Genomic DNA, 16758 nt, shown 5'->3' with positions numbered 1-16758 from the left:
TTCCAGAACTGCTAGAAACATGAACTGATTGCATCTGCGGGTGGTGCAGTTTTAAAACACTGGTAATTACATTTAGCTTGAATCGAGATTCAAAAAAGAGAATAAAATAAGTAGGGTTCCGACTTGCTTTACGGCATAGACCGGCAGGAATTCTCATTTAGGGGTCGTGCAGGGAATGCCCTTGTAGTCTGGCACTGGCACGCGAACTGTGCTGGTGCTGACTGTAACATACTTGATCAAGTGCGTAAATAATTTGTTTTCCTAAAAATTTAGTTTGCCTGTTTTGAGTCTTTAACTTTCACTTTGGTACGGGGGGGGGGGGGGGGGGGGGGGGGGGAGGTGGGGAGGGGGGAGGAGGAGGGGTTGGGAATTTGAAAAAATGAAAAGCTAGAAGTCAATATCGTGTCAATACCTAAAAGTACATTCCTGGCCAAAAGTTCACATTCTCTGAAAAATTCTTCGTACATAAATCATTATAGCAACTTAACGCTGAAATGATCGGTACAACCAAAGTGAGTGCAGACAAACGTGTGAGTTGAATATTTCATCAAGCTCTGTAGGGTCTTATGAAAAGACAGGCTCAACTACGCTTTCATCCCCCCTCCTGCTTTTAAATCCACTGGTGTAATTTGTTTAGAATGTAATTAGCGCATTCATTGTGCGATAAGACTGTCTTTAATCGTGCCATAAACAATTATTACTGTACGGAACGTCGGCTTACATATAACCGCCAGGTGATTCAACTAGGCGCGCACTAACCCTAACCCTAACCCTAACCCTAAGCAAATGTTGCTGGTATTACAAATTTTAATTGTTTCAAATATTAGAGGGAGTTCGGTACTATTTCGAGCAACATTCATGCATATCAGTTGTTCCGGGCGGAGCGGATAGCGAGAAATATTTACTCTCCTGCAACTTGATGCAGTGACTCAACTCTTGAGAGAATAACGAATTTAATGACCATTAAAAAGCCGGGATAAAAGACGTCGTTACTGAAAACAAAGCACTAGCAACTATTGACTCAGACCAACACTGAATGATTACTACCAGCATTCATTATAGTCAAAACCAAGAAACTAACACATTTTGATACGTTTTTGACGCTACGTAGACTGATTAAAACCGGTTTTGTTGAAAGAATTTGAGCGAATCGCTGAAAACGATTTATGAATGATTTATTTAATAAAATTGCAGTGAAATCAAAGTGACAGAATGTGATTTTAACTTATTCGCAAAATCGCGAAATAAAACTCTCGTGAAATATTATCCTGAGCAATTTGTCTTTCAGTATTTTCGGCCTACTCGTTGGCCTACTCGGAGAGAATGAGCCATTGCCGCCGGGATGGGGGTAGTTCCCATCTTACCCATCCCATTTTTCGTCAGCCTATACACGCATCCAAGAAGACTGCATTACTGATTTAGACATACGTTACTATAACACCTGAATTGAAGCTTCAATCTTCTCCTTGACCTCCTTGTCCTCACTGAAAACTCCACTCATCTTAATCATTAGCTCAAATCAATTTTATGGCCTTCCATAAAAATCGATAAGTTCGAAAGTGTGTATTTCTGTTGACTTTTTCTTAGTTTCGTTTACTGAAGCACTTGGCTTTACTTTCAAAATTAAATTGATAATACGACGCCCTAACATGAGCACTCCTGGAAACACTTTAAAACAATTAACCGATGTTAATAAAGCAATCATATCGTCGTAAATGTGGCCGTTCGGTCGTACTGTACTAATTCTATTTTAGACATGTAAAATGATTGTTGGTTCTTTTCATTGGGTAACCAGATTATATTTTTTGTGCCCTTTGGTCATATGCGTAATTTTAAATTGAAAAGTCCCCGGCAGGGCCTAAATGAGAACGTACTAGATACGACTCGTATGATGTATGCCATTCGATGTTAGCTGCTCACAAAAAAAGGTCAACTTATTAAAAGTCAAATTTCACCTGGATCGGCCGCCATTCTTATTCTTTTCAATGGAAAGTAAACGTCGTTTTTTTAGTAAGTCACAGACAGACCAACGCAGTGCCTTGGCAGCGCAAGGCAACGCAATGCATCAAATTTTGGGTATTCACACACAACAGACTACTCGGTTACTTGTTTGAGTGAAAGTGTCAAGTGGGGCAAACGTACCAGTGTCAATTGTTCCCAATTCATGTATCAAACTTCAAATTTCCGAGCTAAGGTTAAAATTAGTCACTGTTTTTTTAAGTTCCGAAAGTTATGGGACATCTAGCTTTTCATAAGGGAGTGTCGGGGAAGTGTTTGGTGAGCTATTTTTCTCACATGCAGAGCAGACATAGTGGAATGTCACCCCAAAACACTGTGGGAAGTACTTCACTGCAGATATGTGCTAACTGCTTGAGAAATAAATGTACTTAAAATGAATTAAGTCATCATTTACAGCCTGCCCTATAATTCATGCAGAGCATTATGTTTCTCTTTATTTTATCAGTTTTTCGTGGCATATTCGTACTGCCGTGGAAATTGTTTGAAATTAGCGTCATGTTAATTAAAAATCATGTAAACATGAAAGTTTATTTAATTAACCTCGGTAATTTGCAACAGTGGCCCGTTTGTGGAAGTCTATCAGTAAATTGATGATAATTACACCAGAAATACGGTTGGTATGCAGCTACACTGCTGATCAATTTTTAAAACACTGAATGTACTTATGATACCTCATTAGAGCTTGATAACAAATGCATGGTGCAAATTATATTTGCTGCAACATTGAACAAGAAAACGTTCCCTTAACTTGAGTTTGACACTGAATCTCATTACGTTTAGCATTGGCGATTTTACGTAATAAATTAGACGAACAGCCATTGTCATCAGAGTTTATCAATGAAATAAATACAATTGTTAAAATGGTTTTATCTTACCAATGAGCTGTTGATATACAGTATTCGCAGTATTGAAAACAGTACGACATCGTTTTGGTGTTCAGTGCGAATAACCATGTTACCTTATACGTTTTGCATGTCCGTATACAAGAGACCTAATGTTTCCTTAAAATTCATCAGTTCACTTTCCAACTGTCCTGTAGATGTTCAAAAGTGTGTAAAGCAAGTTAAAACAGACACAGCAAAATGCCCTTTCCTTTGGGGTAACGCATTAGGGATGAGGCGAAACAATTGTCATCTCACGGGACCCGATTTAGGGGGGAGGGGTGGTGTTACCCGGTACCAACCACCTCTGGAAGTGAAATCTTAGATTTGGTCCCCAAATTTCTCCAAAACTAAAAGCCAAATCACAGAAATAAATGGACTGTCTGTCTGCTTATATGCTAAAAAAACATATTTGTGTATATAAATAGCCACTACAGACCCCCAGTATCGAGCATTCGAACAGCTCTCTGAGGGAGGAGGGGGTATGTACCGATACCCACAAACTTAATTCATAAAATCGGGTCCCTATTTTGGACCATTGTTGTGACATCGCCCCTATACTATAACTTGGAAATAACAACAAAGTAGAAGGGAATCCCGATATTTATTAATGGCCGTTAAATTGCTTGTTCCGGTTAAAACATTTATGCAAGCAAATAATGGGATTAAAATAGTGGGACCAGCATTCTGTTTGGAAAGGTATTTGAGACCATATACTTGAAGATATAGAATAAAATACGTAATACCAAACTTTTCAAATAATTCAGGCTTACTTATTCTCTCCAAAGCAGCAAAGTTTTCTTGTAGCTTTTCCTCGATTGGCTGACTGTGCTCTTCGTACGAACTTACAATTGCTTCTTCGAGGACGCTACATGAATTCATTACTTGCGTTTCAAGGGCTTTCTTAAAATCTATAAAGGACAAACATAGACGTTATTTTTGTTAAATTCCTCAATTGCAACCGAATTACTTTCAGTCGAGTCTTGGCCTATCACTAATCCTCACAATGCATTGGGTACCCAGGGTGTTAAAAACCTTTGGTAAACCATACTTTACAACGAATTAATAGCTTTACCGTTTAGTAAATCTGTGTCTCTTTTACGCTTGGAATTAATGTCATCGATCTGCTGCTGAAGTCTTCTTTCTAGCTCCTCGCTGGAACTTGGGATTTTATCTCCTTTGATTGGTATGGAATTTCCTTGGGCAAAAGATGTTCTGTTTTCACCATCATAGGAAGCTCCTTCCTCTGGCATACTGAAGGGAGCATACTAATCATTATTTGATCTCAGTTCACTTTCCAATGATATTCACAAACATATGAACAAAATGACTTGAAGTAAAAAAAAAAAACGGAAAAAAGAAAAATTAAGAAAACGGACACTCACCACTGTTTTATATTATCGGGTCTAGAAGTATCAACAACATCTCGTAAACCATTCATATTTTTAAGATCTAGAATAAGGCTTGCTTCTGAAGTCATGACACCATTTTCTTGTCCCTCCATGCTCAGGCTCCTAAAAAGTTAGCAAAAAAATTATCCAAACTTCCTTACTCGTTTATTTACCGGACGAACAAACTTCTAACACCAAAGGAAACGAATAAAAGTCTATCATGTAAAGAAAATTGGTATTAATACCCCAGTAGTTACCTCTACTTCTTGCACAAGGTTTTCTGCTTTTAAGAGGGAAGCTTGAGGTTTTGAGTTTTTATGCTTAAAAAAGCGCGCGAAAGTTTGACGCGCGTGGTCACGAGCCTTCAAATATTTTGACCAGCGCTTACCTCCATCAGGGCTGGTAATATTAATTTGATCATGATAAAAATACAATAAATTAATAATATTCATTTCTAATTCTGTTCTAAGTGTTTCACAGACAGATAAATATATGAGTATATTTAATCAAATGAAAAATCCACCACTAGAACAATAACAAAATCAAAACGAAATAAAGTTATTAACCCAAAGCATTTTAAATAGGCGGCGAAGTAAATTATCATTCGCATCAGTTTGAATGCAAATTAAACCGAAGGGGGTTAAAAAGAAAAACAAACAGGAATATTATTTCTTAATTGTTGGGATCCCTGTTTCCGTTTTAGCTTTAGATTACGTGTCATTACCCAGAATGCCATGTAATCGTAAGGAATCATCCGAATGTCACGTGCTTAGAGTTGAAGCTTCAAAATGGCGACGTTGGTACAAGTAGTGAGCTATCTATTAGTTATTTTAGCTTTCCTTGCTGGTTTTGTGGAACCCGTGGCTGCATTTGACGGAGGAGATGCTGTAGCACTTATTCTAGGATTGGTAATTGGTATTATGGGTATTTGTGCGTGTCTTGGTGCCTATGCGAGGAAGCAACAAGGAGTATAACATCAGGACATTTTGTAAATTGGCCGGAAGTAATGTACAGTACGAAAGTAGTGTAAACTCTCAACAAAAATGTTTGATAATAACAGAAGAAAACAATGAATAGTATTCAAAGATGATTATTAGAATATAAGGAGTACGAGCTATGAAATTATCTGTGGTTGCTGACTAGGAAACAACACGCGAAACCGTATAAACATCGAACTGAAGCGGCTCGACGAAAGTGTGATGTCCAAAGTATAATCTAGCCAAAGAGGTCCGTCATCTTTTAGTGCGATTAAAGAATCCTTGTCGTCCTTCAACAGTTTGGAAGCAGCTAGTTGTATGATTTTGTACTCGAACTCTTCTAGTGTTGTGCAATATCTATCTAGACAATGCGGATCATTTTGCACCACGTGACTCCTGGGTCAGCTGATGAAGAAGATTTTGATGGTGTAATAACTTGGATAGTAAAATCAATGGAAGTCCTTCAGAATTTTGTCTATTTTTTCTAACAATTTCATTGCCTATTGATACTTTCACAATCAAAGAAGAACGATTTTTGGTTTTTGTTTACTACAGATCTATGCACATTGATAGCTCACATTATATCCATCAAAGAAATAATTTTACCTATATGATTATCAATTGCAAAATGAGAAATGTTTTATTATTATACGACATCAAACAAATATGTATTTGTTTGATGTAGTATGTCTGATAATGGACATTCACTCTGATACTATCTTTAAAAAATAGTGATATAATGTGGGCTCTATCAGCAATATAAAGTACAATAATTATAAGAATGTTTAGAGTGATTGTGGCTATATCCATCCTCTTCTATCCCTTTTCCCCAAGCTGTCATTTCCTAGCATTTTTATTAAATGAATGAATAAAATAAAGTATTCTGTCTAACCAAGTTGAAAGTTTTGGTACAGAGATGTTAAAGGCACTGTATGTATTACAACTGGATGATTAACGATTGTTTTAGTGTTTTTGAGTCAATGTACCATGTAATCATCGTACCACTATTTTCTTATCTAAGTATCTCACAAATGCTTCTTGAATGACGATATTAGTATTATTATGTTGAAGTTATAGTAAGTTGTTTTATTATTTATTTATCCTATTTCTACTACTCCAAGCTTAACTAGAATTCATTGCCATACTTCGCTGTTTTTTTTGTCACATTAAAAGATGTAGGATAAAAATGTAAATGTTTGAGAAGATCTTGAACAAAATTTTCACATTCGTATACGAATAGCAGCTGCAAAAGTCATTTCATAACTAATGTTTTTTAAAATAAACTTGCTAAATTGATTTTTCAGCCTTTTCTTTTATATGTATGATAAATTGATTTTGCTAGTCGAAAGCAGGGGCAGATTCAGGGTGAGGCAAAGGGGGGCTGTAGCTTTTCCCCCCACCCCTTCAGCCATATAGTATAGAGTTTTATTTGATCAAAGGAAAAATGGCTTGGTCAAGTCTCCCAACCCCCCTCCCTCATGTTTTTGGCTGGATTTGCTCTTGGAAATGATAAAATGGTTAATGTATTGGAAATAGAATGGGAGTTCACTCTACAATCCAAGGGCCACTGCCGCCTATGATTGGGAGCAATTAAATGCTCTAAAAAGTACCATCATCTTAAAAATCTGTTAGAAAAGCTTAGTCTCACTTTTGAAATAGAAATATAGTAAAACCAGCAACTCCTGGATTTGAGGCTAAGCCCGCACAATCTGTAGATTGGTGCAACAGAACAGAGAAAAACATAAAAATCACCAAAGTAAAAGAACGACTATAACCTTTTATTGTGGGTTCCCTGTACGATTGTCATCTGCGGGAAGCCTGGAACAAGCGCGCGCAAAAATTAAACATGGCGGAAGTGAATGTTTATCAGTCGTCTTGGAAAGAACCCTTTCCTTCTTCAATTTTAGGTAAGATTCAAGAATCGTAATAAGTACAGGAGCTATTTTCATAGTTTATCGGTGGAGAATATTTATCTATTTTTTATTTTTTGTCGTTTTCATAGACTATCAAAACCTTTCTCAGCTCATTGGGACCTGGAATAATGATGATCCTCTCAGAAAAGCAGAGAGAGTAAAAAGACTTCTAGAGTTCTTTTTAGGTAAGGCTGAGGACGGATTCTCAAATATGGGGAGAATTTTAATAAATCTTGAATTTAAAAGACCTATAAACCAGTCATCCAGGTATGCAGTGGACAGTCATCCAGGCAGACAGTCATCCAGGCAGACAGTCATCCAGGCAGACAGTCATCCAGGCAGACAGTCACCCAAACAGACAGTCAGACAGAAAGTCACCCAGGCAGACAGTCACCCAGACAGGCAGTCACCCTGGGCTGTCAGACAGATAGACATTACAGTCAATTGATGATATGGGAATATGCAAATATAGCATGCATCATTCCTTGCTATGTGCATTTATATCTCATGCTTATGTGTGTGTGTGTGTCCATAAGCCTTTACAGTATTTAAGGTGTTTTTCTCTCTCCAGAAATTGTACAATATGACTTAACAACAAAAATAACTCCAGAATTTTGGAGGCAGAATAACTCAGATGAGGTAAACAAAAGATATATTTATACATGTACGTTGCTGTTTATTTAGTTCAATAAACTTCACATGATATCATAGGTTTGTTAGCTGCATCTATTGAATTTCCCTTCTTACTACTAGACTAATTTTGTGTTAATCGAAAAGAGGCATTATCTTAAACTGCTTCTTACATGTTTAGGATGAAATGGATGACAAGGACAAGAAGCACCCAAAGCTTTACAGTGCTGTAAATTACTTATACAAGAGTCTGTCTATTTATCAACCATCATTGAACCTTCTTTATGGATTGACAAAGCCACTGGATATCAGGTCAGTCTTTCATCTTTGTTATTCATTTATTTTTTGTTGCCTGACATTCAACTTGGCCAGCAGGTCAACCACTTTCCAGTTTCCTCAGTTTGTTGGGCACCAGCCTATTGTGTGGGAGGTTGAGTTGAGTGGCTTCTTGCAAATAATCAGTTTACTATACTGATGGTACATTGTACAGTAGTGATTAAGTAAATATATGGCATTTGAAAACAATTATCAGCCTTGGTAGACTAAAGGACTGACAAAATAGAATGTACATGTATACTAAACTATTGTAATATTCTATATTGTCCATTATTTTAGGGATGCAAAAGAGAGCTTCCAATCATTGATTAGAGTAATAGTTTTTGGTAACATCCCAGAGATGTTTAATAAGACAGTAGAAGAATTCTATAGCCAAGCATTTAAAGCTTATCAAGTTACAAATAAACCACAAGATCAAGAAGCAGACATCTCTGTTGATGGTGAGTATGATGTTAGCTTCTTTTAGCAAGTATTTGATGTAATGCATTAATGAAATACAATAGAGCAGCAATAGAATACAGTAGATTTTCTGATTACATTACATTAACTGAGTGCTATGTAGGTTCTTCCATTACACTAAAATAGGTTTCAAGTTGGCTACCTTTGTTTAACATCCATTTCACCACAGGCAACCCATTTAATAGGTAAAATTGTGAGCGGGTTGTAAAAATGAGAAGCATATAAGCCTTGTAAGGACTTTAGGAATTCATAGTTTACCCAGCAAGTGTGTATGATCTATATCATATATTTGTGCCTGGTAGTCCAACCACTTCATGCTAATACTTTATTTCAATAATTTCACCACTTTACCTTGGGTGTAATATTTTCCGATTTCAGACCATGTGTCATTCCTTGAGAATAAGATTCTTTGTTTGAGGTGTACCCATATTCATGTGTCCTCTATTGCACAACTGTTAAACAAAGAAATGATGCTCCAGGGAATAAAACATGGTCTGATATGGTAAAACATTATAGCCAAGCTAAAAAAGTTAATTTTACACCATAATTACTCTTGACCACTTTCAAAACTGTCCAATTTGGTTCAATTATTATGATGCATTTATTTGATAATAAAACCTAATTTTTTTAGATGATGAAAGTAATGAGGATATTTCACTTGAGTGCACTGGCTGTGAACAGGAGAAAGACAGTTGTATCTGCCAGACGATTGTAGAACAATTCACACAGTTTAACAATTGGTTATGCAGTATGGGACTATTACATAAAGTGGCAGGTGCTGCATATGTATCTGTCATACACAATACAGTAGGTGTTTTATTGGCAATTACAATTATTAAAGGGTGCAATACTAATCCATCCTTGGGGGGTGTGGTCAGGTGGGAAGGATGTCCCCTTAAACAGTCCAACAGTGCACTGCAGTGCCAACTCAAGTGAGTTTCCTCAACCCTGGAATGGCTAATGGAATAGACCTTTGGTCTTTGGTCTTTCTCCTTTGAATCCACCCTTCTTTTTGAAAGGTCAAAAAAGGTGTGCCTTATATACTAGGAAATACCACATGAGTGTTTACAGCAAATTATATATTGGTGCAACAATAAATCATATCATTTTTTGACAGATTAAAGACAGGATAGAGCAAAAATGCAAAGGAGAATTTGAGACCTCATTTTTAGAAGTATTAACAGATTGGATGGAAACAGAACTATTTAGATGGCTCAGCTCGATCATTCACAATCAAGGTAAGACCTGTATTTTTGTTTATCAAGCATTTTAAAATGCTCTTTTATTTTAAAGATTTTAAAAACTTTGTTAAAAATAAATTTATAATGTACATGTATTACAGGTAGCTTGTTGTGTTATATCAGATATTGTCATCAAATGGAAGAGAAACCAAGAGAATTTTCAATTTTTTCCTCAGATAAATCTGAACACTCTAATCTGATGAGTCTAGATTCTTGGAAACCAAGACTGAAGTATTTTATGTACAAAACGTTTGCAGACCTCAGGTATATTATTTGTAATATTTCAAAAATATATCCCCAATCTACTGTACTTGTATTCCTCTTAGATTCTCAAATAGTTGTCTAGACGTACAAGTTGTACATATGCCATGGATCCAAGACTCAAAAGCTTTCATTCCAAGTTATACATTAGATTAAATTTGTGTGTAACGGTCTTGCGAGACAAGTTTCACGGGTGTTATACACCTCAATTTTGTCCTGAAACTTTTGTTTGTGAAACAAGTTTCGGTTGCATGAATAGAACTGGTTTCTACCAAAATTTATGCCTTGAACAAGTTTTAAAACTAAACGGCACTGTGTAAGACTCTTCTGCAGCTTGTCTTGAAATGTTATTGAATACAAGTTTCAGCTAAAAGTTGTAGTGCGTAACAGGGAGGATCTTAACTCCAATTCTTCATCAAGGATTATCTGTTTAGTGTAAAATTAATTTCAACCATAAGGTACAAGCATTAATTTTTACTAAAATAAATTTCGGGAATTGAATATTTTAAAACAGGATTGGTGAACTGTTTAACATTATTGTGGAATTTCCTGAATCTATGCCAGCTATACAAGACCTCAAGGTAAGCATACAGTAGTCTACAACTGGATTAATTTTAAAAAATTTCTCCCACCTTAGTAGTCTTGAAATGTGTAGTTCCAGAAATCATCCGTACCCACCCCACAAAGGAATTTGGAATTTCCAAAGAGTAAGGGGGTCAGAGAAAGAACCAAAAATTACAGAGTTTGTATGGAAAAAAATTGGAATTTCCAGGGGGTAGGGGGGTGTCTTAAAAAAATTCCTCCATGAGGGGGTATGGATAATTTTTGGAACTACACAATACTTAAAAATTATCTGCCAAAGGCCAAGATAATATCAATGAATATTCACCTTGACAAACAGAATTTTAGACTTGAATATTAGAGAATAGATGAAATTCATGATCAAAATAAAAATATTTTATTATGATCACTTCCGCTTTTGTGATTTTACTTCTGCTTATGACCCGGAGCTGAAAATCAGCTTGCTTTTTGTTTTTTGACCAGGAATGCTTGGACCTTACTGATCAACGAAGCCAACTTGTAAATTCATTACGATCAGTGTAAGTAACAGGATATTTTTTAAAACATTATTATGAATAAATGAAATATAAATATTTAGTCCTTGTTTTATGCGGGTAGCATGTAATACATGTAGCCAGTGCTTCAGTGAAGGAAGGAAAACTGGAAAACCAGGGAAAAAACCTTTAAAGCACAGGAAAGAACCAACAAACAAATCTAAATATTATACTCACAAACCAACTGTAGAACACTGAATCCAGCAATGTACAGAGTCTCAATACTAACTGCAAACCACCAACTGCACTTTGGCTTAGTTTATTTATTCCTTCTCATTTATTTCTAAGCTGTTAAATGTAAGTTCCTTGATGACGTATGATATGTTTATGTACAGGTTTGAGAAACGTCTTCTCCATCCTGGAGCAAATACCTCTGTCATCCTTACACAATATGTGTCAGCCATCAAGGCTTTACATGTCTTGGATCCCACTAGTGTGATTCTAGAAAATGTATGCGAACCAGTCAAACAATACCTCAGGTAAGCTGCTAGTTCTCCATTGTGTCTTCCCAGTTATTTTTGATATCCCCCCTCCCCACTCCCCACAATTGAAAAGTTAAAAAGTTCAATTTTCCTCACTGGATTTTCCAGTAAAAAATGAACAAAACTAAATGTAGTGGTGCAATAAACAATAGGAATAGCTTTAAATTTGATTTCCAACATTGGGAATTTTTGACTGGATTTTGATTTTTCTCTAAGTTAAATTCTCATCAAAAACAGCAAAACTAAAGTTATAGTTAATAAATAATTCTAATAATGGTTCATTTTTGCTGTCACAGAACCAGGGAGGATACGGTTCGCTGCATTGTGACAAGCCTGACCGATGACAGCAGTACAGAACTTGCCGAGGTACAGTATAATATTATTATACCTATCTTGTTGGACAGTTAGAACATTTTTCTAAAAACAAAACATGTTACTTTCTCTCATCTCTGCATTTTTTTTGGGTATGCAACTCAAAGGATCTCGTTCCCAAGGGAATGATGAAAGCTCTGATATAGAAAATGTTAATTGAAAAAGGTTTAATTGAAAAAGGTTTACTTATGATACGATTCTAGAATTTTCCTCTAAACTTTTCCAGGAATTAATGCATGGAGAACCTCATCCAATTGACGACCCTGGTGCAAGTGAAAGTGAAGAAGAAACAGAAGACTGGATGCCGGACCCTGTTGATGCTCCTCCAGGTATCAGAACTACTTTTATTGATTGATTAAACCTGAAACAGCCTCTAGGCTAAACGAACTCTTAGATCAAACCCTGTAACAACCTAGTCTGGGCTGATCTAAGTTAAGACATGGCTAACTCACAGATTGAACCCTGAAACAACCTCTTGGCAGATTTAAGTCAAGACATGGCTAACTCAGAGATCGAACCCTAAAACAACCTCTTGGCAGATCTAAGTCAGGGCACGGCTAACTCACAGAGGGAACCCCAAAAACAATCATTGGGCAGATCTGAGTCAGGGCACAGCCAACTCACAAGATGAATTGGAATTTAGTGCATTATGTTTTGTGGACGCAGGAAAAGCAAAAAACCTGGGGGAAAATACAACCTGGGGGGGTAGAGGCAAGTCCATTTTTGATACACCACCCTTGATTCCAAAAAAACATTCAACAGCATCCAAGATGCTCTAAATTTAGAACCTAAAGTGCATTATAAAATCTTTTTTCAGCCCGATCATCAAGAGCTGGCCGGACACCAGATATTATTAGGTTAGAAATACATTATCTTTATTATTTTGATCATAGCACAAGGACAACAGGTTACAATAATTGTTTATATTTTTGTTTAGTATGCTTGTTAACATATATGGAAGTAAGGACCTGTTTGTATCTGAATACCGCACTCTTCTGGCTGACAGAATACTATCTACATTTAACTATGACACCGACAAAGAGGTTAGTATTTAATAGGTAATGTTCTTTTATTGCAATATGTATCCCATTCATTCCCATTATTCCAAAATAGTCTTATTCTTCTTGCATCAGATCCAACCATCATTCATTCTAATTCTATCCCATCCTATCATATTTCATCCTATTCTATTCAGTCAAACTCAATGCAAACACCTTTCATTGCATTATATTCCCATCCCACCTGGCAGTCTATCCTATCCATCCTAACCCATCCCATCCCATCCATATCCTATCCCATCCCATTCCATCCCACCCATTGTATTCCATTTTTCCATCACATATCGTTAAATGCTCATTATAAATAAATTTCACAACTGATTATTTGTAGTTAAGGTACCTGGAACTTCTCAAGTTAAGATTTGGAGAATCTCACTTACATTTCTGTGAGATCATGCTTAAAGATGTTGCTGATTCCAGACGGATCAATACTCATATCCACACCCACAAGGAACGTGCTGGAGATCAGGTAAACATCATAATTCATCACAGAATTTTCAAGTTTCGAGTTCTCTATTGCTCTTGGTTGGGCTCAGTTTTGTGTAGAATATTCACATGATCCAGAGAAGGTCTTTGGCATTTCAAATTGCTTGTACATATTGTTAAAGTTGTACATTCTTTACCTTACCATTGATATTTGTGAATATTTAAACACTGATACAAAGCTAACCCTGAGTAAATGAGCCTGTAATTAAGGAACACAGTGGTACCAAATATATTCAAAAATTATCTACATAAGGAATATAAGCTTTATATGTTAAAATTGATACTGTTGGCATGATTTATGTTTAATACATTTGTCAACCCATCTACTCCTCATCCATCAGTTTATATTCATTCACACATCCACCAAATTAAATGTGCCAATAATCTTGAGGTATTAAAAGCTGTTTTTTGTCACCACTGACATATTATCCAGGCAAATGACATAGACATGAATGCCATGATCCTGTCTGCTGTGTTCTGGCCTTCATTCAGAGAAGAGAAGCTTAAAGTACCAGATGTAGTTAAAGAGTAAGTATAAAGAATAATGATGATAATAATAGTGGTATTGATGATGGTTGGGAAGATAATAGTGATGTTAGCTGCTAGCTCGTAATTTTTTCTCTTTTGTTGACAGAGCCTCTATTAAGTGAAAGTTTATTTCCTTTGTATGTTCTTACTAAGATTAAAAAATATGATGGTAATGATTGACTGAATAACTACTTAATATATTCCAGGTCAATGGACCAATATCGTACTGGATACGAAGCCCTTAAAGGCATGCGCACCTTACAATGGAAGAGTCATTTGGGCCTCGTTGAAGTGGAGTTGGAACTAGAGGACAGAACACTGAATCTTACGGTATCCCCTATACATGCAACAGCCATTTGGCACTTTCAAGAGAAAGGTAGCTATTGCAGTCCACTGTATCATTCTTTATAATTTATTGTAGATATGTTGTGTAGAAGCACAAGGACTGCGCAAGGACTGCGCAAGGACTGAAACTTTTGGGGCGATAGAAATTTTTTTAAATACCCACCACACGGGCATTTTTTAGCTGCAGGTGTGGCACAGGCAGCCCAAACAAGGTTACTGTGTATGGTTTATAACAGAATGTATGGGAGTTATGATAAAGATATGACAATAAATTGTTTCACTCAACAATTTTCTTCAAAACTTGCTGTAGTTGTTGCTTGAACCTTGTTCAGTCTTTTGGCGAAGTTTCAGCGCGATTTGGGGCCGTTTAGTGTGTTTTTCAAAATTCGCTCCAAATCGCGCTGAAACTTTTATTGTCATATCTACATCATATCATTCTCTCATAAATCACAAGAATGCGCAACTCTCCCCTTAATTTCTCCCACTCCCTTTTTCCTTCCCACCCCTCCCTTAGATACCAAATATTGATACCAAACGATAACCAAAATACTGTGTCCATTCTGTTAGATCGTTGGCAGATAGAGGAGCTTTGCAGTGTCATGCAAGTAACGCCTGGGACATTAAGAAAGCGCCTAGCATTCTGGGTAAATCAGGGTGTTTTGAAGGAGGAGAGTCACGACACGTTTGTGGTTGTGGAAAAACAAAAAGGATTGAATAAAGTTAATAATGGTACGTAAAACATCAACATGCTCATTATTTTAGGGGAGGAGGGAGGGACCATCAGATGTTTCCTGACCCTCTTACTAGGGACAAGTGTTATGTTCCATGGGACATCAAAAACAGAATAACTAACTGTAACAGTAGGGTCATCCTACCTTATGTGACGGGGAGTTACGCCTTGCAGTAATAATGATGATGATGATGATGATAATGATGATAATGATAATGATAATAATAATAATGATAATAATAATAATTGACAATGATAATTCTTCAAGATACAATCAGTAATAATAATACTTCTACATTAATTTCTCACTAAGAAAAAAAATAGAATAATAATAATGATAACAACAATAACAACAACAACAACAACAATAATAATAATAGGGTCACCTTATCCTACATATCTTTAGATTAAATTTTGATTAGGACTGGGCGAATTTCGACTCCCTTTCTTTACAACTGACAGAGGAAGCCAGTGTTGATAGAGTTATTTTTTACAGAAATGGTCATGGATGCCGAGTTGGAGTCCGTGACGGCGTCTGCGGAACACCAGAGAGAAGAAGAGCTTCAGGTAATGCTTAGTCACTTCGGAACATGCGCTCTGATTGGTTCAATACTGTGTTCTCCTAAAAAACGGAGAACGGTGCTGACGTCATCTGCGTATGCGCAACTGGTGTCCTTGCAATCACAAGTCGTTTTTAGTGATCAAAGCAATAAACGGAAAGAGCGCGCGTGCGCAAATTGATGACGCACGGGAGTAGGGTAAGGCGAAATTTAAACTACATCCGGTTACTAAAAATAGCCCAACCGGGAATTTACATGGCGCGCGCGCGTGCGTTATTGAGAAGTTTCCCTCTCTTATTTGTACTCTCTTGCATGAAACCAATTGTATTTATTACCTTGTGTGGCCATCCAATAACCTCTTTGATTCAGTAACAACCGGTTTTGATTTCCTGTTAAACAGGTATTTTGGTCATACATCGTGGGTATGCTGACCAACCTAGAGAGTCTTCCTCTCGAGAGAATCCACTCAATGCTGCGAATGTTCGCAATGCAGGGTCCCTCTTCTACTCAATGTAGCGTCGAGGATCTCAGGAGATTCCTGAATCGCAAAGTTAGAGAACAAGAGCTACAGTTTGTTAATGGATTTTATCGATTACCGAAATCTGGTAGATAAAAAAAATTGATAGGGCAGTGAGTGATAAAGTAACTTGATGTACATAAATCTGCAAGACTATATATAGGTTATAACTATTTCAAAAATGGTTTTTTTTTTTTTTCAAAAATGGTTTTTTTTTTTGATAGAAATAAAATTAATTGGTATGCCTAAAAGTTTGTTTCGAAGTTATGTTTTCGAAGTTGTTTGAAAAAAAGAAAGAAAAAGCACAGCATAAAATAAACTAATATTTTTACTATGTATTTATATTGTTATGTTAAGTGCGGTCCCATGATGCTTGCCGATACCATTCGACCTTTTCTGCTCAGGCCAAATTGTTTGGTGAAATATATGCTTTCTTCTGCTCCACCTTTGGATATAC

At 36.5% G+C, this 16758-nt stretch overlaps 2 protein-coding genes across 2 annotated transcripts; one reads left to right on the top strand and one right to left on the bottom strand.

The window, feature by feature from the left end:
• Positions 1-2978: 2978 nt before the first annotated feature.
• On the bottom strand, positions 2979-4404 carry LOC116294858 (synaptonemal complex central element protein 2-like). The gene is made up of 4 exons (XM_031702538.2): positions 4286-4404; positions 3976-4154; positions 3674-3811; positions 2979-3052 (listed from the first exon to the last, which is right to left on the bottom strand). The coding sequence occupies exons 1-4, from the start codon at positions 4402-4404 to the stop codon at positions 2979-2981; spliced, it is 510 nt and encodes a 169-aa protein (XP_031558398.1).
• Positions 4405-7113: 2709 nt separating this feature from the next.
• Positions 7114-16601, top strand: LOC116294852 (anaphase-promoting complex subunit 2). The gene is made up of 21 exons (XM_031702523.2): positions 7114-7175; positions 7271-7366; positions 7753-7820; positions 7993-8123; positions 8427-8587; positions 9238-9413; positions 9724-9844; positions 10024-10111; positions 10623-10689; positions 11153-11208; positions 11559-11702; positions 12002-12071; positions 12304-12406; positions 12895-12934; positions 13015-13120; positions 13467-13604; positions 14055-14149; positions 14356-14525; positions 15062-15223; positions 15721-15791; positions 16185-16601. Exons 1-21 carry the CDS (start codon positions 7115-7117, stop codon positions 16395-16397), a joined length of 2337 nt encoding a protein of 778 aa, XP_031558383.1. The 5' UTR covers position 7114; the 3' UTR covers positions 16398-16601.
• The last annotated feature ends 157 nt before the right edge of the window (positions 16602-16758 follow it).

Source organism: Actinia tenebrosa, unplaced genomic scaffold (assembly GCF_029948245.1).
Source record: "Actinia tenebrosa isolate PJP-AT-01 unplaced genomic scaffold, QUT_ActTen_1.0 PGA_scaffold9__36_contigs__length_13948895, whole genome shotgun sequence".
NCBI lineage: Eukaryota > Metazoa > Cnidaria > Anthozoa > Actiniaria > Actiniidae > Actinia > Actinia tenebrosa.
This window is presented reverse-complemented; position numbering and strand designations above follow the sequence as displayed.

Coding starts and splice junctions, on each gene's coding strand:
- LOC116294858 (XM_031702538.2), bottom strand. CDS start 4,404: ATGGAGGGACAAGAAAATGGTGTCATGACTTCAGAAGCAAGCCTTATT. Junction 4,155..4,285: donor CCCGATAATATAAAACAGTG/GTGAGTGTCCGT, acceptor TGCTCCCTTCAG/TATGCCAGAGGAAGGAGCTT. Junction 3,812..3,975: donor AGACACAGATTTACTAAACG/GTAAAGCTATTA, acceptor TGTCCTTTATAG/ATTTTAAGAAAGCCCTTGAA.
- LOC116294852 (XM_031702523.2), top strand. CDS start 7,115: ATGGCGGAAGTGAATGTTTATCAGTCGTCTTGGAAAGAACCCTTTCCT. Junction 14,150..14,355: donor GTACCAGATGTAGTTAAAGA/GTAAGTATAAAG, acceptor AATATATTCCAG/GTCAATGGACCAATATCGTA. Junction 15,224..15,720: donor ATTGAATAAAGTTAATAATG/GTACGTAAAACA, acceptor TATTTTTTACAG/AAATGGTCATGGATGCCGAG.